Source organism: Dermacentor albipictus, chromosome 2 (assembly GCF_038994185.2).
Source record: "Dermacentor albipictus isolate Rhodes 1998 colony chromosome 2, USDA_Dalb.pri_finalv2, whole genome shotgun sequence".
Taxonomy (NCBI): domain Eukaryota; kingdom Metazoa; phylum Arthropoda; class Arachnida; order Ixodida; family Ixodidae; genus Dermacentor; species Dermacentor albipictus.
This window is the reverse complement of record NC_091822.1, coordinates 10,593,537-10,616,007: the sequence shown is the minus strand read 5'-3', so window position 1 is coordinate 10,616,007 and position 22,471 is coordinate 10,593,537. Positions and strand designations below refer to the sequence as shown.

Here is a 22,471-nt window from a genome sequence, read left to right as displayed (position 1 = left end):
TCTTCGGCGCACTGGAGATAGGTTGCAATGTCAAGATTCTCTTCCTCGGTGAGGTGCGGCAGCATGGGGTCGAGAGTGGTCGTCGGGTCCCTGCCGTAAACCAGCTTGAACGGTGTGATCTGTGTTGTTTCTTGCACCCCCATGTTGTAAGCGAAGGTTACCCACGGCAGGACAGCATCCCAGGTCTCGTGTTCGACGTCGACATACATTGCTAGCATGTCATGGAGGGTCTTATTTAGGCTCCCCATAAGACCATTCGTCTGTGGGTGGTAGGCAATAGTCCTCCTGTGCCTTGTTTGACTATACTGCAGAATGGCTTGGGTGAGCTCCGCTGTAAAGGCCGTTCCTCTATCGGCGATGAGGACATCTGGGGCGCCATAGCGCAGGAGGATGTTCTCGATGGAACATATCGCCACTTTGGCTGCGCTGCCTTTCGGCAGAGCTTTCGTTTAAGCGAAGTGGGTCAGGTAGTGTGTCGCCAAGACGAGCCACCCATTTCCGCTTGTTGATGTCGGCAAGGGCCCCAACAAGTCCATCCCGACCTGCTGAAATGATCGGCAAGCAGGCTCGATCGGCTGTAGTAATCCCGCTGGCCTTGTCGGTGGTGTCTTGCGTCGCTGACAGTCTCTGCATGTCTTGACGTAACGAGAGAAGTCGGCAGTCAGGCGCGGCCAGTAATACTTTTCATCTATCCTCGATAGCGTCCGGGGCTGGCTATGGTGTTAGGCTGCTGAGCACGAGGTCGCGGGATCGAATCCCGGCCACGGCGGCCGCATTTCGATGGGGGCGAAATGCGAAAACACCCGTGTACTTAGATTTAGGTGCACGTTAAGGAAACCTAGGTGGTCAAAATTTCCGGAGTCCCCCACTACGGCGTGCCTCATAATCAGAAAGTGGTTTTGGTACGTAAAACCCCATATATTAAAAAAATAGCATCCGGGAGAAGCCGAGGTGCCCAGCGGTTGGGTTGTCATGTAGGGCGTACAGTACTTCTGGACGCAGCGCTGAGGGAATAACAAGAAGGTAGTTGGCGCGGGTTGATGAGAAGTTCATCTTTACGAGTAGGTTATTTTTAAGCGAGAACGAAGGCAATCCTTGTCTAAGTGCTCTAGAAACAACGTCAGTGTGCCCTTCCAAATACCAGACGATGCTTTTTAGCTCCGGATCTGCTTGTTGCTGTTCGGCGAAGTCTTCCGTACTTATTATTCCAATGAGCGTCGTCATCCTCGTCATCTTGCGCCGTCGGGTCAGTGGGGCGTACGATAGGCACTCGGCATTGGAGTGTTTTTGTCCGGACTTGTAGGTCACAGAGATGTCATAATCTTGTAGTCTAAGGCTCCACCGCGCCAGCCATCCTGAAGGGTCCTTTAAGTTCGCTAGCCAAAACAACGCGTGATGGTCGCCGACGACTTTGAATGCCCTGCCATATAGGTAAGAGCCGAATTTCACTGTAGCCCAAATCATGGCGAGGCATTCCTTTTCGGTCGTAGAATAATTACCTTCCGCTTTTGAAAGCGACCGGCTAGCGTAAGCTATCACCCATTCAAGTCCGTGTTCCCTCTGGACTAGGACAGCACCTAGGCTTAGGCTACTGGTGTCAGTGTGTATTTCGGTATCGGCGTCCTCGTCGAAGTGCCCAAGTATTAGAGGCGACTGCATGCGTCGTTTGAGTTCTTGAAACGCATCGGCCTGCGATGTTTGCCACTTGCACTCGACATCGCATTTCGTTATATGTGTCAGCGGCTCAGCGATGCGTAAAAAGTCCTTGACAAAGCGCCTGTAGTAGGCACACATACCTAGGAATCGACGCACTGCCTTCTTGTTGATGGGCTGCGGGAACTTTGCTATGACAGTTGTGTTTTGCGGGTTGGGGCGGACTCCAGATTTGCTGATGACGTGGCACAGCAACACAAGCTCATCGTAAGTGAAGCGGCACTTTTCCTACTGCAGAGTGAGCCCTGATGACTTGATGACCTCTAGTACTGTCACAAGCCGCCTGAGGTGATCGTCGAACTTTGTGGCGAAGACGGCGACGTCATCCAAGTAAATAAGACAGGTCTGCCACTTCAATCCTGCTGAAACTGTGTCCTTCACACGCTGGAACATTGAAAGTGCCGAGCATAGTCCAAATGGCATAACCTTGAACTTACAGAGGCTGTCTGGCGTGATGAACGCAGTCCTTTTGCGATCTCTCTCGTCGACTTCTATTTGCCAGTGGCCAGACTTGAGGTCCATCGATGAGGAGTATATAGTGTTGCAGAGCCGATCCAATGCGTCATCTATCCGTGGGCGATGGGTATAGTCCTCCTTCGTGATTTTGTTCAGTTGACGATAATCGACGCAGAAATGTAGGGTTCCGTCCTTTTTCTTCACCAAGGCTACAGGAGATACCCACGGGCTTTGCGATGGCTGGATGGTGTCATCGTGCAGCATTTCGTCGACTTGTTGCCTAATAGTTTCACGTTGTCATGTCAAAATTCGGTAAGGGCTCTGCCGGAGTGGTGGAGTGCACTCTTAAGTTATTATGCGATGCTTTTCGACTGGTGTTTGTCGAATACTGAATTACGTGCGTCGAAAAGCAATCTTTGTATCTTTGGAAAAGGCTTCTGAGTTGTTGCTTCTTAATCATGGGTAGACTTGAATTTATCTCGAACTCTGGTTCAGGAACTATGGTCGTCGGGGTTGATGCAGCAGAATTCGAGAGTACAAATGCATTGCTGGTTTTTCACAATTTCGTCAATGTATACGGGCTCGTCGTGTCCTTGTTGATGTGCGTGAACTACTGGCCGAAGTTTGTCATCATCACTGTCGCTCTCCCTCCGTGCAGTCGAGCGATCCCTCTCGCGTCGCAAATTTCGTGATTGAGCAACAGACATTAGTCGCCCTCGATGACGCCTTCTACGTCTGAGGGTGTTTTGGTGCAAACGGTAACAACAATGCTGGAGCGAGGCGGGATGCTCGCTTGATCTTCCGGCACGCTCAAGGCGTGGTGACTACGACAGCTTTCCAGCAGTATCACTTGATCTTCTGACAGCATTATTGACTTCGACTTCAGGTCGATTGAACTGTTGACTCAAGTACATGCCTAGAATGACGTCTCGTGAACACTGTTGGAGGGTAACGAAGGTGGCAGGGCAAGTCCGGTCATGAACTGTAAGTCTCGCTGTACAGATTCCAGTCTGCATTATAGGGGTCCTCTAGCGGTCCGAACTTGGGGGCCTTCTCACAAAGTCTTAACTTTCTTCAACTTGGCGGCAAAGGGTCCACTCATGACGGAGTAGTTGGCTCCTGTGTCTACTAATGCGATGACTGCATCGTTATCGAGCAACACGTCAATGTCGGTAGCTCTTTGGTTTACGTTTCAGTCAAGTCTTGGTGTCGGATCACGGTTGCGTCGCGTTGACTTGTGGCTGGTACGTCAAGTCGTCAGGTCCTTGATCGGTGCATTCTTTGCTTCCAGGCTTCGTCCGGATGGCAGCGTGTCGTTGTTCTGTCATCTAGATAGTGTCTTTGGTGTCTTCGTCGGCGGCGGAGTATCTTCATAATTTCGACAAGCAGCAACCGCACGTCCATCAGTTGCTGCTTATAGTTTTCTGGGTATGGGCCGACGGTCCGGCCACGGGCTGGGCCTGTGTTCGGTCGGCGCTGCGGCAACAAGTAGCGGCCTGGTGATGGTGAACGGGATGGTCGTCGAGGGCTCCACTGAGTGGTGGCCAGGTATTGGACGATGTCGCATGGGGGTTCGCTTTGCTGAAGGCGCGGTGCATTGGCGATGAACCGTCGCAGCACCATTTTGCAGTAAGGACATCGGCGGTAGATTTGGCTTGCTTCCCCGCAATGGTAGCAGAGCGGGTGGTGGTCGGAAGCGCGCTAAATGTGCGTCTTTCTCGCGTAGCTGGGCTGGGCGACGGGAGGGCATGCTGGCGTCGGCGGTGGTGGGTGATGGAATTGCGGCGTTACAGGGCCCTGGCATGGTCGCGGAGGGGGCCTTGACACCGGGTCACGGTGGCATGGGTCATCGCTTCTGGCTGGGGCTGCGGCAATCGTGGTTGCACCTCAGGAACTCCAAGCGATCGCTGAACCTCTTCTTTGATGATTTCGGCGACTGAAGCCACTTGAGGCTGCGACCTTGGTCACAACTTCAGCAGCTCTTCCCATAGGACCGCTCTGATAGTCTCTCTCAGATCACCGGTGGCCAGTGGTTGAACTCCGGCGTAGTTTGTAGAGTTCGTGTGGTGGTTGAATTGCTGGTGCCGCATTTCGGGTGTCTTCTCGATGGTGGTGGCCTCGTGTAGAAACTCGTCGATGGTCTTCGTATCATTCCCGCGAAAAGTTCCTTCTTGACACCACGCATGAGTACGCAGACTTTCTTCTCTTGAGACATTTCCGGGTCGGCATGGTGGAATAGACAGCTCATTTGCTTCGTGAAGATCGCAGGGATCTCATTAGGCAGCTGCACATGGGTTACTAGTAGTACTTGGGCTCCTTCTCGGCGTACGACGCTTGTGAATGTGTGCAGGAAGCCGCTTCGGAACAGGTCCCACGTCATTAAAGTAGCTTCTCGGTTCTTGAACCACGTCGTGGTGGCATCTTCCAATGCGGAAAAAAAGAACAAAAACCATTTCGCACGTTGTTGTCGGTGTTCCAGCTGTTAAATGCAGCAACCTTCTCATATGTGTTGTGGGGAGCACACGCGCCCATCTTCCCCCGCGTCGTCACGTCGAGAACTGGCATATAGACACGGGAGAGGCGCACTACGCCCTCTCCCGATCCTCCCTCGCTCTCGCGACGCGCGCGCACCCTTCCTCTCCAACCCGCGGGCAGGTAGCTGACGGGCGAGGAAGACATTCCCCTCGCCCAGGTATAGTGGTACTAACAGACTGGGATACATAACGCAAAAAATGACACAGGGACAAGCAGGAACACAGGACGAGCGCTAACTTTCAACTATTGATTTATTGCAGCTGGTGAGTATATTGGCCTCGAACTCCACCATTGGAAAAGGTGGCGCCACCGTCGGCGTGACGTGCTAGGAGGGATCACGTGGACATAGCGGCCGCGTCGGCTGCTTCGGGCGCGCCGAAGCGAGCTGAAAACGAGTTTAAATTCCCTCGTACGCTGCGGTCCTCATTTAGTGGCGAAATTTTCCCGCTTCGAGTGTCTCCTTCACAACGCTTCAAAGCACTACAATAAGTAGTGGCTGCCTTTGAAGGCGCGCAACATGGTCGGCTACTGCTCGGTGCTGCAGGGCCGGACGCACGTAACGGAGGCCGGTGTCAGCCTTATTCACACGTAGCCCCAGGACAAGAAGCTGCGTGAAGCTTGGCTCGCGAAACATAAAACCGGCAAACAGTCATCGGCTACAACTCGGTTATGCAGCAAGCACAGACGCGAGGAAGATTGCTGCTACTGCGCCCGGTCTGCGATGTTCTGAAAACACGCACTGAGACGCTCGCCCGAGTCCGCTGCCCGACTAATGTCATGACGGTTTGGTCTATGAACTTGTCTATGCTATAGATACTGGCAAGTTCAGTGGAGTGGAAAGGCAGCGGTTAGAAGCACAATTAAAAAAAGCATAGCATATGGTCATGTTTGTGTTATGAATTATACCACTGGATTACAAGAAAGGAGCAGCGGGAAATTGCACGCTGAGAACACCAATAAACATACAGTGCGATGCAACTCGAGGAATAATATTGAAAGGTCAAAGAATTTAGAAGAAAGAAAGATTGAATCGTCGCGACGGCACATTACAGTCCCCGTAGGCGTCGAAGTCTCTACAATGAAATTGTTTTTGAACAGCTCTGATAGCGCCCACGCAACAATGGTTTCTTGTATACTGTCAAATGTTCATATTCTGCGGCCTAAAGCTCATGGTACGGTGAGAAAACGCGCGTGCGGAGAAGTCGAAACAGTGCGCGGACAAGCATGCAGACGCGCAGTCGGTCGCTGCGAATCTGCGCGATCACTGCATTGAGGCTTCGTTCTATTACGCTCCATTTAGTTATACAAACACTATAAGAACATACTTCACATAGTTTGCTCTCGGCTTTTACCTACCTTTCACGCAAGAAGCCGGTTAAGGAGACTCCATCGCGGCAACCGCGCGCAGTGGCGTTCACTGTAAAGAGATAAAGAGTAAAGAGATGGTAAAGAGATAGCGTCTGTAAACGATTGTGAGCTTTCAGTTCGCCCACGATTATTATTTAGACACTAAGAAACTTCTCTCGTTTCGAAAGTACTTACAAAAAATGGCTGTGGCTTAGCTAAGGTTAAGCCCAGGATGCGAAGCATACTAGCCTTTATTTTAACGCGACAGCGTTAAGGAGCTCGTGTCGCAGAAAAGCCGGTGTCGTCGGCGTCGGCTCAGGCGTGCGGCGCTTGCTCAGGCGCACATTTCGTTGTCGCGCCGAACGCTGCGTCACTCGACGCTCACCACGTCCGATGCGGGGGGCGACGCCGCGAGCGACGGCGCTAGTTGGAGCCCCGTTTCTTTTCTGTCGTGGCGTCACAGTGTCACGTGGTATTCAAGGCGACACCGCCGCGCCTGAGGAGCTGGGTTGAGCTCTCGTAATATGCTTCGCATAAAATGTCCGGGAGAGTTCGCGCGTGGTGTTTTCAGTGACCGCTGACAGCAAAACCTATGAGGGGCGTGCCACGTGATCCGTCATACTACGCTAGCGAGGCGCTTCCGATAGATGGCGACTCCCTAACTCCTCGCCGCCAATATATACTCACTGGGACACCACTGCAACAGACACACTGAAGGGAAGGAAGAAAAACAGTCATGTGACTACTATACCCAAAAATTCAAGCTCTTTCCTTGATAAAAGTATAGACGGCGTGCTAACGCACTCGTCACCTGCTCTGGCCAGCTGTCTCAGCTGCTTCCACAATTTCCCTCGTAATCTTATTCCTGTGGCGATAGACAACAACAGTTTGTTCTAAGAGCGGGAAGCATGGTGCCTTCGTATCACATTTTCTACAATGGGCAGCCAGATGCCCATCTATTGCGATGCTCTCCATTTTGTTACTATGCTCCGCCAGACGCACGTTTAAACATCTGCCCGTCTGGCCCACGTAGTACTTCCCACACGAAAGTGGGATCTTATACACAACATTGCGAGTGCATATAACAAAAGGATCTTTGTGCACGGTAGCGCAACCAGGCTTTCGTTTCCTCATGGGACAGCTCAACACACTCAACCTCGAGAGTTTGTTAGGTGCTGTAAACACAACGTTTACACTAGAACGTTGCCCAACCTTTTTTAGGTTGTGGGAAACCTTATGAATGTAGGGAATTACCGCCACTTTTCGTTTGTCCCTTTCTTCTTTCCTTTCTCTTTCGTCATCCGCTCTCTGCTCATCGCTCATGCTTGAAGTTAGTTTCCTTTGACGATGCAGGCCTTCAGGAACCGAGATAATGATATGTGTTAAATTGTTCGCTGCTTCCAGACGAGCCACCTGCTTACTAAGGCCTTCATCCAGCAAGTGAGCACATGACTTAAATAGAGCGCATGACAGGAAAGAACGAACGATACTTCTGTTTATGAGTTTAGAGTTTGCAGAACTGTACCTCAAGGGCGGCTTATTAGCTCTGGGCTCATACACCCAACACACGTGTTCAGCTTTGAAATGCAAACGCAAGTCTAAAAACCTGATATTGCCCTGCGCTGGAACTTCAGTGGTGAACGTAAGTGGCCTATAATACTCATTGAATGAGGCAAGAATACAGCTAACAGCAGGGTTTGAACAGTCAAAACGCCAATCTACGTGAGAACTGGCAGCCGGATCAAGTAGTGATCCGGCAGTCCTTGGAGCCTGCGGCTACCTTCATTGTCCTTGTCGATGTAGGTGTTGTCCTTGCGTTTCGGGCTTGGATGGCAGCTTTGCGGGGCGTTCGGTACATGAACGCACTAGCACCTCCACCAGATGTCACGTGGTAGTGACGGTAAAGAACACATTATCAATACTGGGAAAGATGAAACTAGCCTTTGTCGGGCGAGCCTGTGCCCACAGAAACAGGCGACACTTAAAGCACAACAATAGCGGCGAACGCAGTTGGCGATCGTCGAAATCTGATCTGCGGGTCAAGTGCGTCGGCGTTTATACATCAGTCATCGAAGGTTCCAGGGCGATCGCTGGTGCCCGCGTGTCTTCCAGAAAGTTCTACACCATTCGCGTCGCGCGATGAAATCAGATTACACAAGGTTCGGTGACAACAGACAGTGGATGGAACCACCGATGACATTCGAGAAACTTCCGATACAAGCTGGCACGTCCTGCGCTGTGCGATACCATTTGTTAGGCCGTGAAACATGGTAGCCCGATAAAGATAAACAACTACGCATGTCAATATATATTTATTGATTACATTTCTATGTATGCCGCATTTCGCTTGAGTGTTAGACAAAAACGAGGCATACACTTTACTTGTACATTAATATTACTATATTATGATATATGTCTTATGAACCAGTTGTTCACCAAAGGTGGGCAGCGTTCCTTAGTTTTGTAACACCTGCATTTATTAGTATCCCCTACAAAGGGGCTTACTTTGTGGAGAAACATACTGCACAGGACTGCTGATTTGGGCTAGTTGGCTAAGGTGGCGAGGGGTACAGTAATTTGGGAAAAAATTCCATTTAAGCCAATTTGCACAAATTTTGCTTGGGGTGAAATTTTTTTGAATTATTGGGTTTTACTTGAAAACAAAGAACCGTATGTATACTGAACTAATTTGTGATACTTGCATATTATAATGAAGTCCTACAATATTATTTCTGCTAAGTGCCTATAATAAGCATGGACATTCTAACATACAAGGGTCTGCCAGTCTTCTGTTCGTAATAGTACTGGCCAAATGTTATCACATTGCCTATCATGGGAAGCTGAAGAATACATGATGATCATGATAAGTTTTTTTCTCTCCTTTTTTATGTAAGGGCTTAGGATGGCCAAAAAATGCCAGGAGGTGGTATAATGTAGTCGACTGCGCTGAAGTATAGTACAAGAAAACACAAGCACTCTCATTCTGGAAGCTGTGCCAAATCCTTTATCACTGTGCAGTGATACCTTGAATGGTTGTATGTCTTCTGCCTTCTCTTTATGTCTTATCTAGTAAATATCTAGAATTACTATCTCTTGAAAATTAAGAACCCTTTATTTATGCTATGCCCTCTCTTGTTTTAGTGTCTGCTTACATGTCTGTGGTTATTGAATGAGCTCTTTATGTAGCCAGGTTTTCTCGCTGTCATTGATTATATAGCTAGCAAGCGAGGACTTTCTTTTGTGCTTATCTTGTTCGCAAATGACGAGAAAGCACTGTAAGCCCCCCTCCTCTCTCTTTTGTTTTGTGTTGTTTTTCTTGGAAAAGATGGCAGCCTAGGCAAGACGGGCCTTTAGCACATTACTTAAATTTTAGAACACAATCATGAGAGCATTATAAAAAGGTGCGGCCACAATTGTCACCACACTCTGTGCTGTTAAGATTGCTCAGTACATGGCACTTGCCCAAATGTAGAAGTGGCAACAGGTGGCGCAACCATTGCTGTGCACAAAGCATACAATATACTGCTCAATGCAGACAAGTTATGGTACCCAGTAACTTATGTGATTAGTACCCCTTTGTAACAGGAAAGAGTGGAACAAAAATAGTAGCAAGGGGAGAGGCACGAACTGTTGTGGTTTGTAGGTGACACTGGTCCTGTTCAGTCATGCTGCAGATGACTTACAACAAATGAATTCGAACCTAAACTTGTACAATCTAAAAGGAAGTGTTGAAGATTAATACGCAGCAAAGTAATGTTTAATTTCCTGTCAAGGGGACGAGAGTTTGTTTGTCTGGGACAGATAGATCCAAGGGAACCTTGGTTATCAAAATCTCGAGAAAAGATGAAACTGGCTTGGAGTGCACATGGCAGACCACACCATCGAATTCGTGTACATTCGCGTACCGATATCCTTTAAAACAAAAGCTTGTAATCGGTGTATTCTGCTGTAAGTAACCTTTTAAACTTCGAGAACGATACAGCAAGAAGATTTTGAGGAAATTAAGAATTCAATGAGCATTGTAGTGAAAAAACTATATGTGTAATTTTAACAGACAGGAAGACGGCAGTGATAGACATGCCTAGGGAAGGGGAACGCATTCAAGGACGAATAGTATTAGGTCATGCGAAAAAATTAAGAAATTTTCAGGCAGAGACTAGAGGCAGCATATTCAGTATAACTGAGTATCGTCAGGAGAGGCCTTCATTCTGTAATGGACATACATAGGCTGGTGATCATAATTGACAATCACAAAAGTTTGCACTTGGTAGAAGATGTCCTGTCTCTGTGTGCTGGCATGGCAAAGGGGGAATGAAGATGGCCAAGTCAAATGGCCAAAGGCACATCTGATTTTCAATACATTGGAACTGGAGTGGAGATTACAATGCTTGCTTTTGTGCACATGGCCTCGTTGCCTACATTAAATTTTATTCAGCCGCCTGACGCTTTAAAAGCAGCCACGTGAGAGCAATGTTCACAGCACTTGTCAGTATAAAGCACTTCTGTTGAGTACTAAAGCAGGGGAAGCCTGCTGTTCGAGAGAATGGAGGAGACAAGGCCAGCCCAGCAATCCTTTTATTTATTTATTTATTTATTTATTTATTTATTTATTTATTTATTTATTTATTAAGGCCTTCAGTGGCTTGTTGAAATGGTTCATACCTAAAAAACGCAGCGTATAGTTGAGTGGTAAAAAATATCATCATCAGCAATGGCTCATTCTCCCTTAAAGCAGAGGTTACAAGTGCTCAGGAAAGCGAACAGTGGATACATAAATAAAATCACCCATACAACACACAGAGCAGCATATGTTTTAATAAAGAACAAGCTCAAAACAAGCATACGCACCATCATTAGAGCATTGCACACCCGCCTCGGGAGTACGCTATGTCCATTTATGCTTGCTAAGTGAGAAACGAGGTGCGGCGTGCGAAGCAGCGGGAGCAAGGCGCTTGATTGCGAGCGCTGTTTTCTCCTACTGAGGAGATTCAAAGTAAAGTCGAAGAGAAGCATCATTGGTGCGAGTTTGACCCCGCTATAGCACTGCGTGAAGCCGCATCTAAGGGTAGAAAACGAGCCAAAAAAGCCGAAATGCGAAAGCAGCAATGCGACAATATGAGATGGCAACGTAGAGAGGAGGCTGAAGCTCGCAGGGAACGGCTTCCCACACGTGTACTTCACGCTGTAGCTTCTAATGTGTTGCAAGAAGTCTGACCCCGCCATTTGTATACCTTAATGCTTTACCAAGTGTACAGCAGGCTTACGCCTTCACGTGTTGCAGGAGTGTAACATGCTGCCGAGCATTTTAGATGCCTGTTACTTTTTCGCAGCCATGGTAGAAGTGGACACATTGGTGAAAACAAGAGAAAATATACGACAGAAACATTTGTGCTGACAGTGTAGACCAAAGAGAAGGCAAGCCAGTAAGAACATTCATAATACACAGGTGTCCAATGATATCAGCAAGCGCAAAAAGAAAAAAAAATACCGATAGGAAGTGATGGATAGGCTAGTAGGATGATGGTAGTACGAGGTGATGCCATTAGTAGGAGTACTTGGTGATGCCTGCCTGCTGGGAGAGCTGTTTGACCAGCTCAGTGAGAACAGCTAGGCAACTATGCTTTGCTGCCTTCGTGTACACTTGCCAAACCAAAGTGTGCTAGTTGCATGTGTGGCTTTATGCAGCAGTGCAGTGAACAAAATTGGAAAGCATGTGGGATAGCTTCTTTTAATGTTTTGGTGCAGTTAGACTAACAACCATGCTAAAAGCAAAATTCCTTTTTCGCTGTTAGTTCCAGCTCAATCACACTGAAGTGTCATTGGTTGAGTGTCTAGGATGCTTGTTAGTACTTGTAATTGTTTATTGAAAAGCTTTGTCCTTGGCAAGAAGCAGGAGGCATGCTCAAAGAATTTTAAGTTATGAGCAGAAACTGGGGGTGGTGAGAGCATGAGAAGCAAAAGTAAGATGTGGCGCTGATTTAATGGTACATACCTTTAGTGTCGTGAGAAAATATCTATAGCAGAATAAAAATGGGCTGGAGCACATACGGCAGGCATTATCAAGTTATGACTGGCAGCTTGCTGCTATATACCCTTAAAAATAAAAGTGTACAATCATTGCATTCTAGCAGTACTAACGTATGGGGCCGAAACTTGGAGATTAAGATAGAAGCTCGAAAAGACACCAATGACTGCACAATGAGCGAAAAATGATGGGTGTAACATTAAATGTCAGAAAATCAGAGTATTAGGAAGTACAATTAAAGTGGTGTGATGAAATTAAGAAATTTCTATGCATAGGATGAAGTCAGTAGGCACTGGTTGGAGGTTACTGGGAGATGCCTTTATCCAGCAGTGAGCATGAAATGACAACGATTATTTTTCTTCACTAACACAGGGAGTCAAGGAGTGCTCTTCTTGAGGCAAGTAGGTGGGGGTGAGGCGACACAGTAGCGAAAAACATCAACAAAGGTAGTGCTGGCCTTAGGAGCCCAGTGATCACTCGATAGCTGCTCCTTGCTGCACAGGTGTGGCCGTACCTGCTGGGCCACTATGCGCTGTCAAGCCTGCCAGAGGAGCGGAAGGAACGAGACGCGAGCACGCAGGCGCAGTACGAGGCCACCCTGTCCGAGTGGCTGGCTGCTGAGGCCATGGTGCGCCATCGGGAGGGTCTGCACACTAAGCTCTCCTCCGAGAGTACAACCTCGGAAATACCACTCATTGGTGAGCATATTTTGGATTGTCAAACACTTGCTTTCAAATCATTTGATCAGCTTAGTTTGTCTATCGATGAGTCAGTCAATTATTTTTATTGATAAATTGCCAGAAATATATATGAATGATATGTGGACCAATAGTCTACATTACCTAGTGGCTAGTCCAGTGAAAAATACATGAGACATGTCAGCAGTACAAAAAATAATAATTCTAAAGATATAAACAACGTAAAAAGGCATGCCCATAGTTGTGGCACTGCAATAGATAACAGGTAACATAATAAAGTTGGGACACCTCTACAACGAACCTCATGACAACAAAATTACCTGTACAGCAAAGGATTCTGTATGTTCGGCCTGAATCCCGTCCTTCTTATGTATTGTGAATGCCTTTACAGTGAAGACCACTACGGGATATTTGCCTGTACAACGACAAAATTTAGGCATCATGGCTAATTTTTTTGCCTTACAATGAAGGCGAGCGGCACTGCCACTGCCTTGCTCACCTGCCACTGAGGTGTGGTCAACGTTTTAGTGCTAGCGATATTCTTGGTGAGCATGCCGGCCACGCAGTGTCTTGGTACTGCTACGGAACTTATTGAGGAACGGGACTGTGGAACAGCTCAACTCGTATGGCACTTGCTGCGACACAGCAGCTGATGTGACAGCTGATGAATACTTCGCAGTTGACAACGATGTCATCATCGTCTGCGCGATCAATGACGAAACGGTCGTAAAAGTCAATGAAGGCACCAGTGATAAAGGGCTCGCGTACCCACCAAGAATGCAGCAGTTATGCAATCTGAAGATGTAACTTGTGTCGCTGTTGAGTTATTATGCCAAGGAGCACACATCACTTTAATGCCATAAAGTTGGTTGCACTCTCACATTTCATTGGGCTAAGTGTGGAGAAGGAAATTAGCGACTATGCTCAGTATATCTTGGATTCATGGGAAAATGAAGGTTTCATTTTGTGGATTGTGCTAACCTGCTCTATAGGACATGACGTGGCTCGCAATCTTGACAACGAAGTGACCTGTATAATGAAGCATTTTGGAGGTCTCGAGTACTTTGTTTAAAGACGTTTTACTGTATACTCTGACGACTGATTTCAAGGGAAAATAACTGTTAACAAAATCCTGATTCTGCTAATAAAATATTTTCAAACAATATTTAAAGTTCCTTGCTACTTTAATTCTCACGAGCAGTTTATTACAAGTTTTTGTCCAGGGGGACTCAATTAATTGTTCTCCATACTCTAACTTTACGTGTCCTTGAGCATACCATACTTTAAAGCCTGCCCACATAGGCAGCAATGATTGTCTGGATAATAGCATGAAAATTTTTTTCACTGGCTACGCAAAAAATAAAGATATCGAAAGAAGAAAAACAAGGTAGGAGTGTGCGTATATAAACTTTTCCATATTGAAGTGAATTGAAATAATGAAAAGCAAGTGTGAATCGAATTCAATATTTTTTGAATATTTCTTTTAATACAAATACTGTTGCTTTGTAAAATGCTATATTGTTTTCCAACCAGAAGTATTAAAAAATACAATTTTCTTGCACAGAAAGTAATGTACAGGAAAATTATGATTTGTGGTAAACCAAATTCTCTAGTACAACACTTTTGCTTGACAGTATCAAAAGTGCAGTTTTTAATGTTGTCGTGAAGGGAAGATAGCTAGTTGACATGTTCGGTGACCAGCGGCCATCCTTCTGCATCCTAATTCCTTCAGACACCGAAACGAACTGGGAACTGGACATCTTAGTGCCTGTTATCAGAATCTGTCAGTCTGCAAGCCAGTAGTGCGCACAATGCTTCCACCACCACTCACACGGATGTTTGTTTCTGACCTAAAATTTCATCATGCACATATAATTCAACCTGTGCTCGTGGCAGTGAGAATTCCTGCCACAATCAAGTGAAACTTGTTCTGCTGGTCGGTGAACATATCCAAGTTTTTCCTGCAGTGCTGACGCAGTGCTCTTCGAGAGTTTTCTTTGTTGTGGACATATCTGGTTTCCTTGTCGTTAAAAATTTCCTTGCTTTTTCTAAAGCCACGTTTTAAATCCAGTTTGCCCTTGAAGCATCCTGGGGGTACTCAACTGCTTTACAGTGAAGGTCTACAAACAGTGCTAAGCTTGGCACTTGATCAAATTAGTAATTTGCAAACAGTAGTTTAGGCACTTAGCCAGATTGGTAACAAAAACAGATATTTCCACCTGGTGTAGTGACCCCTCGCGAGTGAACATTTGATTTACGTAACGACAATTGTTGGAGGTGCAACAAAAGGCGTATCCAGTTTCTATTGTCGCGTAGTAGTGACAATAAGGAGCACAGTAGCAATACTGTGAATTACGAAACTAACTTTTATTGGGTGAACCTGTGCCTACAAAAACAGGCTACATTTAAAGCACAACGATAGCGGTGAACACAGTCGGCGGTCGGCGAAATCTTATCAGCGGGTCAAACGCGTCAGCTTTTATACATCAGTCATCGAAAGTTCCAGAGCAATCGCTGGTGCCCACATGTCTTCCAGAAAGTTCTACACCATTCGCGTCGCGCATACATGAAATAATATTACACAGTGTTCGGTGAATACAGACAGCGGATAACATAATCAATAACATTCAAGAAACTTCCGATACATGGAGGCGCGTCCTGCGCTGTGCGATAACACTTGTTAGGCAGTGAAACGTTGTCGCCCGATAAGGTCGCGGTCGTCCGCTGCAAGGCTGTGGCGTGTGTGTTCTGTGTAAGTAAAAGAGGCTTTTGGTATTTGGTCACGAGCATGTGCTGTCGGGCTTGCAGGGTTTTCCGGCGTCGACGGCGCCTAGGCCGCGTAGCATATGACATGGTGTCAGAGGTTGGATCAGGTAACTGTAGGATGAGCTGAGCTCCTCCAAGAAACCGCTTGTCACTTGCTCACCCATACTGCAAGTGTCAAATCTGCTGTGCGCATTTTTTATGTCAAAGCCGGGTGTCGGGAGCTCCTAACAATGGCTGCACCAGAATGGCGCAGAAGTGGCGAGAAGCCCGATACTACCAACTGCCATGAGGCAGCCACCGCGGTTTGACTTTGAGAACCCTAGCGAGTGGCCCAAGTGGATTCTACATTTCAAAGATTATAGCTTTGCTTCTGGACTTTACCGAGCTGCCCGACGAGGTAAAGGTCCGAACTCTTCTCTACACAATGGGATCGCAAGAAGCTGGAAGGATTCTTGACACGCGAGTATTAGAAGCGGCATAATGGGCATGCTTCGATGCCATCAAAAAGAAGTTCAAGGCGTATTTTGTTCATCCGCCTAACGGAGCGTACGAAAGCGTAAAGTTTCACCGCCAAAGGCAAGAAAAAAAAATACAGTAGACAGCTTCATCACGGCTCTGCGTGAACCTGTAAATAGATGTAATTATTAATCGAAGGATGTTGAGGATTGTTTGGTGTGCGACTGTTTCGCCGTTGGACTGCGTGAATTTGCACAACTGTGCCGTACCACGAAACTTACGCTTGATGGTGCTATCCAACAAGCCCGTATTCACAAAGACGCACTTAAGGCACGAGCTGCGGTATTCAAAGGGGCCTGTCAACATTCTGATTCTGGTGGCACCGAATATAGTGCTTCGCTGTCAGAAGCCAAGTTTGGCCATTGTGGGCAGCCCCAGCTATGCACATCGCAGAAGCAGCCGAGAAGTAAACCTCCAGGAAAGTATGACGTCTCACCTCAGACGAGAACATGTTGCCGCTACTGTGGTCGTTCGTTGCATCCGAGACCTGAATGTACAGCTCGTTGAGCGAAGTGCCATAACTGCAAAGAAAAAAGACACTTTGACAGCGTATCTGAAAAGAAACTGAATGTAAACGCTGTAGATCTGCACGCCGTCTCATCAAACAGAAACAACTACATGGCGAAGTTCGTTTGCGTGGTTGTGATAGGGCGTGAAGGACTCTTCAAGGTGGACACCGGAGAAGATGTCGCAGCCGTCTCTCAGGAGTTTCCAGGACTTCTGAATATATTGCACAAGCCTGATCAAGTTCTGACAGGACCCAGCAACACACGCGTAGAAGTCATGGGGGTGTTCCAGGCAACCCTCGTGTGGAAAGGAAGGTCTACAGTGCTGCCTTTTTTTTCTGTGATGCCAACGATGCCAAGCGTTTATTGGGCTTTCCAGCCATCACGGCACTCAAAATTGTTATGTTTGTTGACCCCGTCACTGCAGACAAGCCTGCCTTCCTGCCAGGCGACATCTTTGAAGGCCTCGGTGAACTCAGAGAAGCGTACAGCATAAAGCTGCACCAAGACGCTCAACCATTTTCGCTTAGTGTTCCGAGTATACCGCTGCCTCTTCACAAGGCAGTAAATAAGCAGCTGCAAAAAATAGAAACCGGAGGTGGGATCCGCTGTACGGACGCTCCGACTGAGTGGTACTCTGGCATCGTCGTTGTTCCTAAGTCTTCAGGGGGCTACAGGATTTGCATGGACCTGACAAACTTGAATCAATCTGTGCTCTGCAAACGACATGTTATACCTTCAGTAGAAAGCATCTTGGGGAGCACCAGCCAAGGTAAAGTGTTCTCCACCCTTGATGCCACTGTGGGATTTCACCAGGTGAAACTAGCGAAACAAAGTCAGTAGCTGACAACTTTCATTACTCCTTTTGGCAGATACTGTTTCCAATTGCTTCCATTTGGTATTTACTCTGCTTCAGAATACTGCCAACGCCAAATGAGTAGCATCTTGGAAGGGATGGACAGTGTGGTGAACATGATTGACAACGTCCTAGTTTTTGGCCAAACAAAGAAAGAGCATGATCGAAGACTAGAAAATGCTTTGCAATGGTTTAGAACAGCTGGAGCCAGACTGAACAAAACTAAGTCTGTTTTTGCAGTGCCCGAAGTAAAGTTTCTGGAATAGTGGTGGGCCGTGATGGAATTGCACTTGAGCTCGACAAGATCAACGCCCTGAAAAACCTGCAGGCACCTTCAGACATCAGTGGATCGTGAAGACCGGTTTGAATGGTCAACCACGTGGGATGTTTTCTGCCAAACTTGTCCGAGATAACAGAACCTATCCGGGCTCTTTTCTCAAGAAACAGTGAATGGTATTGGGCACTGGATCAACAAAAGGCTTTTCAAAGGGTAAAGGACGCACTCACGTACTTCACCACAGTGGCCAAGTACGATTCAGTGCTCCAAACAATGGTGTCAGCTTATGCTAGCTCATATGGTGTTGGTGCAGTGCTGTTCCAGGACCAACCCTCAGGGGCGATGCGTGTCGTTGCATACATTTCACGGCCACTGTCACCTGCCGAGGGGAGCTACAGCCAGACGAAAAAGGAGGCCCTGGCAGTAACATGGGCAGCGGAAAGATTTGACCAATTCGTCAGGGCCGTACTCTTTGACATAGAGACTGTCTACAGGCCACTTCCTACATTACCAAGTAAAGCAGGGGGTAGGGGTATTCTGTAAGAGTCCCCCTAGTGGACTGTCCAATTCGGCTGCTGCTGATTGGCTAGGGCCGCTAGTCTCCTTCTCTGTCGTAGAGCTGCATCCAATCAGCAGGGGCCAAAATGGACAGTCCACTAGGTGGACTCTTTCAGAATACCCCCTCCCCAGAGCTGGACACAATGCCACCACGCATGCAAATATTCCGAATGAGGCTCCTGCAATACCAGCACAGTGTTTTGTACATCCCAGGAAAACTCTTGGCCACTGCAGATACCCTGTCATGTGCTCCAACTGGTGCTCCAAAGAGAAACCAAGACACAGAATGGCTGGAAGGAGATGTTGCAGTTATGGAAGTCGCAGAAGTTACTGTAGTGACGGTGGATGACCTCTTCAAACACAAGGCAGAAGATGCTGTTTGCGTTGGTCTTCTCAAATTGTGCAAAGGTGGCTGGCCACTCAACCATCTGATGTGCCTCAACTACTGTACGACTATTGGAAAGAACGAGGCAGCTTAGCGGTCGTCAAAGGACTGCTGCTGAAAGACTGCAGAAAAGTGGTTCCTGAGCAACTCCATAAAGCCATGCTACTCGAGATTCACTAGCGACACCAAGGTATTAGAAGATTCAAGGCCCTAGCGCATGAATCGGTATTGTGGCCAACTATCAACAGTGAAATAAAAGAGATGGTGACTGGTTGCATGAATTGTTTGCAAATGAGAGTTCAGTACAGTGAGCTTCTCGTGTCTAGTCCTGTCGCGAACTTGTCGCGTGTCACCGATCTTGGAGGCTTGCGGATGTTAGGAGAGATGCAGTCGGGAAGCGCAAGGCAACGCAGCGAACAGATTTTGATTGATTAACCCAAATTCAAAATGAAAAACTCAGTTGACTAAAAATAAAACTCCACTAAGGAATAGTGACACTTGCATAGCCTAAATGTCCTTATCTTCGTCTACGTTCGTCCTAAGCGGTTACTAAGCGAAAGTCAGGCAACCCTGGCCTATGGTTGGACGCCATCAGAAAGGAGCGTTCTTACCATAGAGTTTCTCACCATAACACCTAGAGGGAAATCTGGCGCCACCGTCTATGGGAATTTAGGGGCGCCGTGCCGTGATGGGAATGACGGTATATGTGTCTCTGAGGCTCATGTTGGCTGGTGTTGTAAGAGGCTTCGTCTAGAACGCAGATATGGCTACACAAATAACGCGTTCTTAAAGTAAGATTTTTATAAAATGTTTCCATTCACGCATATTACATCTTTACTCACCTACAATGCATGACCAATCGAAGAAAAGCAAGAACAGATAACAAACTGTTTCAAAGCGAGCGTAAATCCCGTCGTCTGTCCTCTAACTTTAGCGGCCCGATGATACTTCTTACGTATTATATAATTGTACACGCAATAGCAAGTTCTCAAACTTAAACAAAAAATGTTTTTGTGTAATAGTTAAGCTAAAACAGCTTTTTACGTGCTCTTTTAGTAGAATATGAATCATCGTGACATGAATCAGTGGTGCTTGCCTGTCTCTCCGAGAACGATGCCAATCCGAAGTCACAATATGCCGGCATTCCCATGCATACCACAGCGCAGCAGCGCCAGATTTCCCTCGTGGTAATATTGTGAGAAACTCTATAATAATAATAATAATAATAATAATAATAATAATAATAATAATAATAATAATAATAACTTTATTTGCATTCGAAATACACGATGCCAAAGGCCCACAGAAAAAGCTGTCGCATTGAAGCTTCACAAGGCCGCAGTCCCCGCAATGTCAACTTCATGTAGCAGTCAGCAATTTATATAATATATATGAGTTATAGTCAGCACTTACTGAAATCCATGCATGAAAAAAGATAAAACTCATTCCATATTCAGACATCGTTATGCAAATTATGTTATACAATTTGAAGTTATACAGTTAATACAATTACAATTGCAATACAAATAATACAAGTGATACAATACAATTTGAAGTTATACAATTATGAAGTACAAACATTCAGCTTTCAAGGCACTGTTTATTCATACAAGAACGCCACCAAATACCAGCGCACACAAAATGCACCGCAGAAAGCGCAGATAACTCCGCAGTAAAAGTGCAGCAAAATTATACACTAACTATACTATTCTTGTTTCCCTTTTGTTTTCTTCTTTACGCACTAAAGTATTTTCGAAGGTCCGCAAAAGTAATTTTGTCGGGCTCTATGTTTTGTTTCTGTAGTGTATTCAATAACCTTGGCAGCCGGTTTTTTTAGCATTTGTAAGCCATATGTTGTCCTACAAGTATCTATTGCCCATGTTTCAAAATTTCGCGTATTATATGTAGTAGAGTGATATTTCAGCTCCGCTAACTGACGCAAGAAAGAAGTATTATTTTTTATTTCTTCTTTATATCGCTTGTACAGGCAATAATCATAAATATTTGTTACTGGCATTATGTTATAGCTGCGAAATAAGGGCTCAGATGGATAGTACTTGGGTACATCCGCAATAACTCGCAGAAACTTTTTTTTTGCAAAACGTGGATTTTTTGCAGATCGGTTTGCGTCGTAGAGGCCCGAACTAGGTGACAATAATTAAGTCTGGAACAACATAAGGTATTGAAAATTAGCATCATTACACTGTGTGGTAGTATGGTTGCGTTCCGATATACAACGCCAATTACTTGGGAGAGTTTTGTTGCTAACTGATCTATGTGCTCGTCCCAAGACAAGGTATTGTGGAAGAAAACGCCCAGTGTTTTAATAGAACGTACGATTTCAATTGGAGTTGAGTTCAGCAGAACCCTTTGATTTAATGTTATCTTCTTGCTTCTAGCGTGAAATAAAACTGCCTTTGTTTTCTGTACTTATATTTTTAAGGCATTTTCTTCTGTCCACTTTTCAAGTTTACCCAGGATTTCGCTGGCATTTCCGAACTATTTGGTTGGTTTTTTTTGCGGACAAAAATGTACTCGTATCATCTGCGTAAATGATGAATTTTACTTCTGGACATATACTTACAATGTCATTTAGGTAGAGGTTGAAAAGAAATGGTCACAAGATGCTGCCTTGAGGCACACCACAAGAAATTGCTAATAGATCCGAGTGAAAGCCTTCTATGTCTACAATTTGTTGCCTATTTCTTAAATATGAATGGATTAGAGAAGCAGCAACACCTCGCATACCGTTACGTTCTAGCTTCCTAATGAGCAGCTCATGATTAATAAGGTCAAAGGCCCTTGAAAAATCTATAAAAATGCCCAGTATTACATTTTCTTTTTCGATTTAATCTAACACATACTCTTTTTGTGCAAGAAGTGCCGATTCAGTGCTCAAGCCTTCACGGAAACCATACTGGCAGTCAATTAAGATGTGCTTCTGTTCGAATTTTTTCAGTCTCTTGAGGATTACCTTTTCAAAGGCCTTTGAAAACACGGGCAGTATAGAAACAGGCCGATAATTGCCCATATCGTTTTTGTCACCCTTCTTATAGAGTACCTTAACACGAGCAACTTTCATTTGGGATGGAAATATCGCTTGTTCAAGGCATAAGTTGAATACGCACTGTATGCATGGAGCAAGCAAAGAGGCAGCATGTTTCAAAGGCTTCATTTGCATCCCGTCAACATCCAATGCACTGTGTTATTTAGGCTTATTATTACCTCTGTCACTTCAGCTTCAGTGATAGGGTCAAGGAACACCGGACTGTTATTGTAGTAAACATTTTTTAAATCACTCGTCGCTGCCATTTGACCCGCGGTGTTCACAATATGCTCATTGAAAGCATTGGCTAACGCCTTCCCTGAAAACTCGGTGCCATTGTATTTTATTTCACGAACTGATTGGTTTTTAATATTATATTGTAACACTGAGTTCAGCTTCTTCCAGAGAGCATTTGAGCAGCCAAAAAGGGAAGGAAATAAATTATAAAACTGTTGTTTTCTTGCTCTTTTTAACTTTTTGTCTTAACTGTTACGGGAAGTTTTAAGCTTCTTCAGTGCGTCTGGATCTCTGTTCTTAATAAATTTGCTAAACATTGTATTATTCTGCCGATTTTTTGCTGCCAGGTCGGAGGTTATTCAGGGCTTACGAATTTTTCTCTTTTGTTTTAAGCGTACAAAAGGAAAGGTCTCTGTATATATAGGTTTAAGGATTTTAAAGAATTCTTCGGAAGCTCCGCAAGCGTCTGTAATATTATGCACAGTGTCCCACGGTACCAACGAAAGTTTGTCTACAAATGAGGAAAGATTTTGCGGCGTAATATGCTGTA

General features: G+C 45.9%; 1 protein-coding gene across 3 annotated transcripts in view; it reads left to right on the top strand.

Moving 5' to 3' along the window:
- The window catches only part of LOC139055871 (small G protein signaling modulator 2-like), a 291,580-nt gene that overhangs the window by 159,802 nt on the left and 109,307 nt on the right, over positions 1–22,471 (top strand). For all 3 annotated transcript variants that reach the window (XR_011511955.1, XM_070533451.1, XM_070533452.1), the window contains exon 14: positions 12,579–12,774. Coding sequence is in view for 2 of the 3 variants with exons in the window: in XM_070533451.1 (XP_070389552.1) it covers positions 12,579–12,774 (196 nt within the window). In the remaining variant the exon portion in view is untranslated. The remainder of the gene's footprint in view (positions 1–12,578; positions 12,775–22,471) is intronic.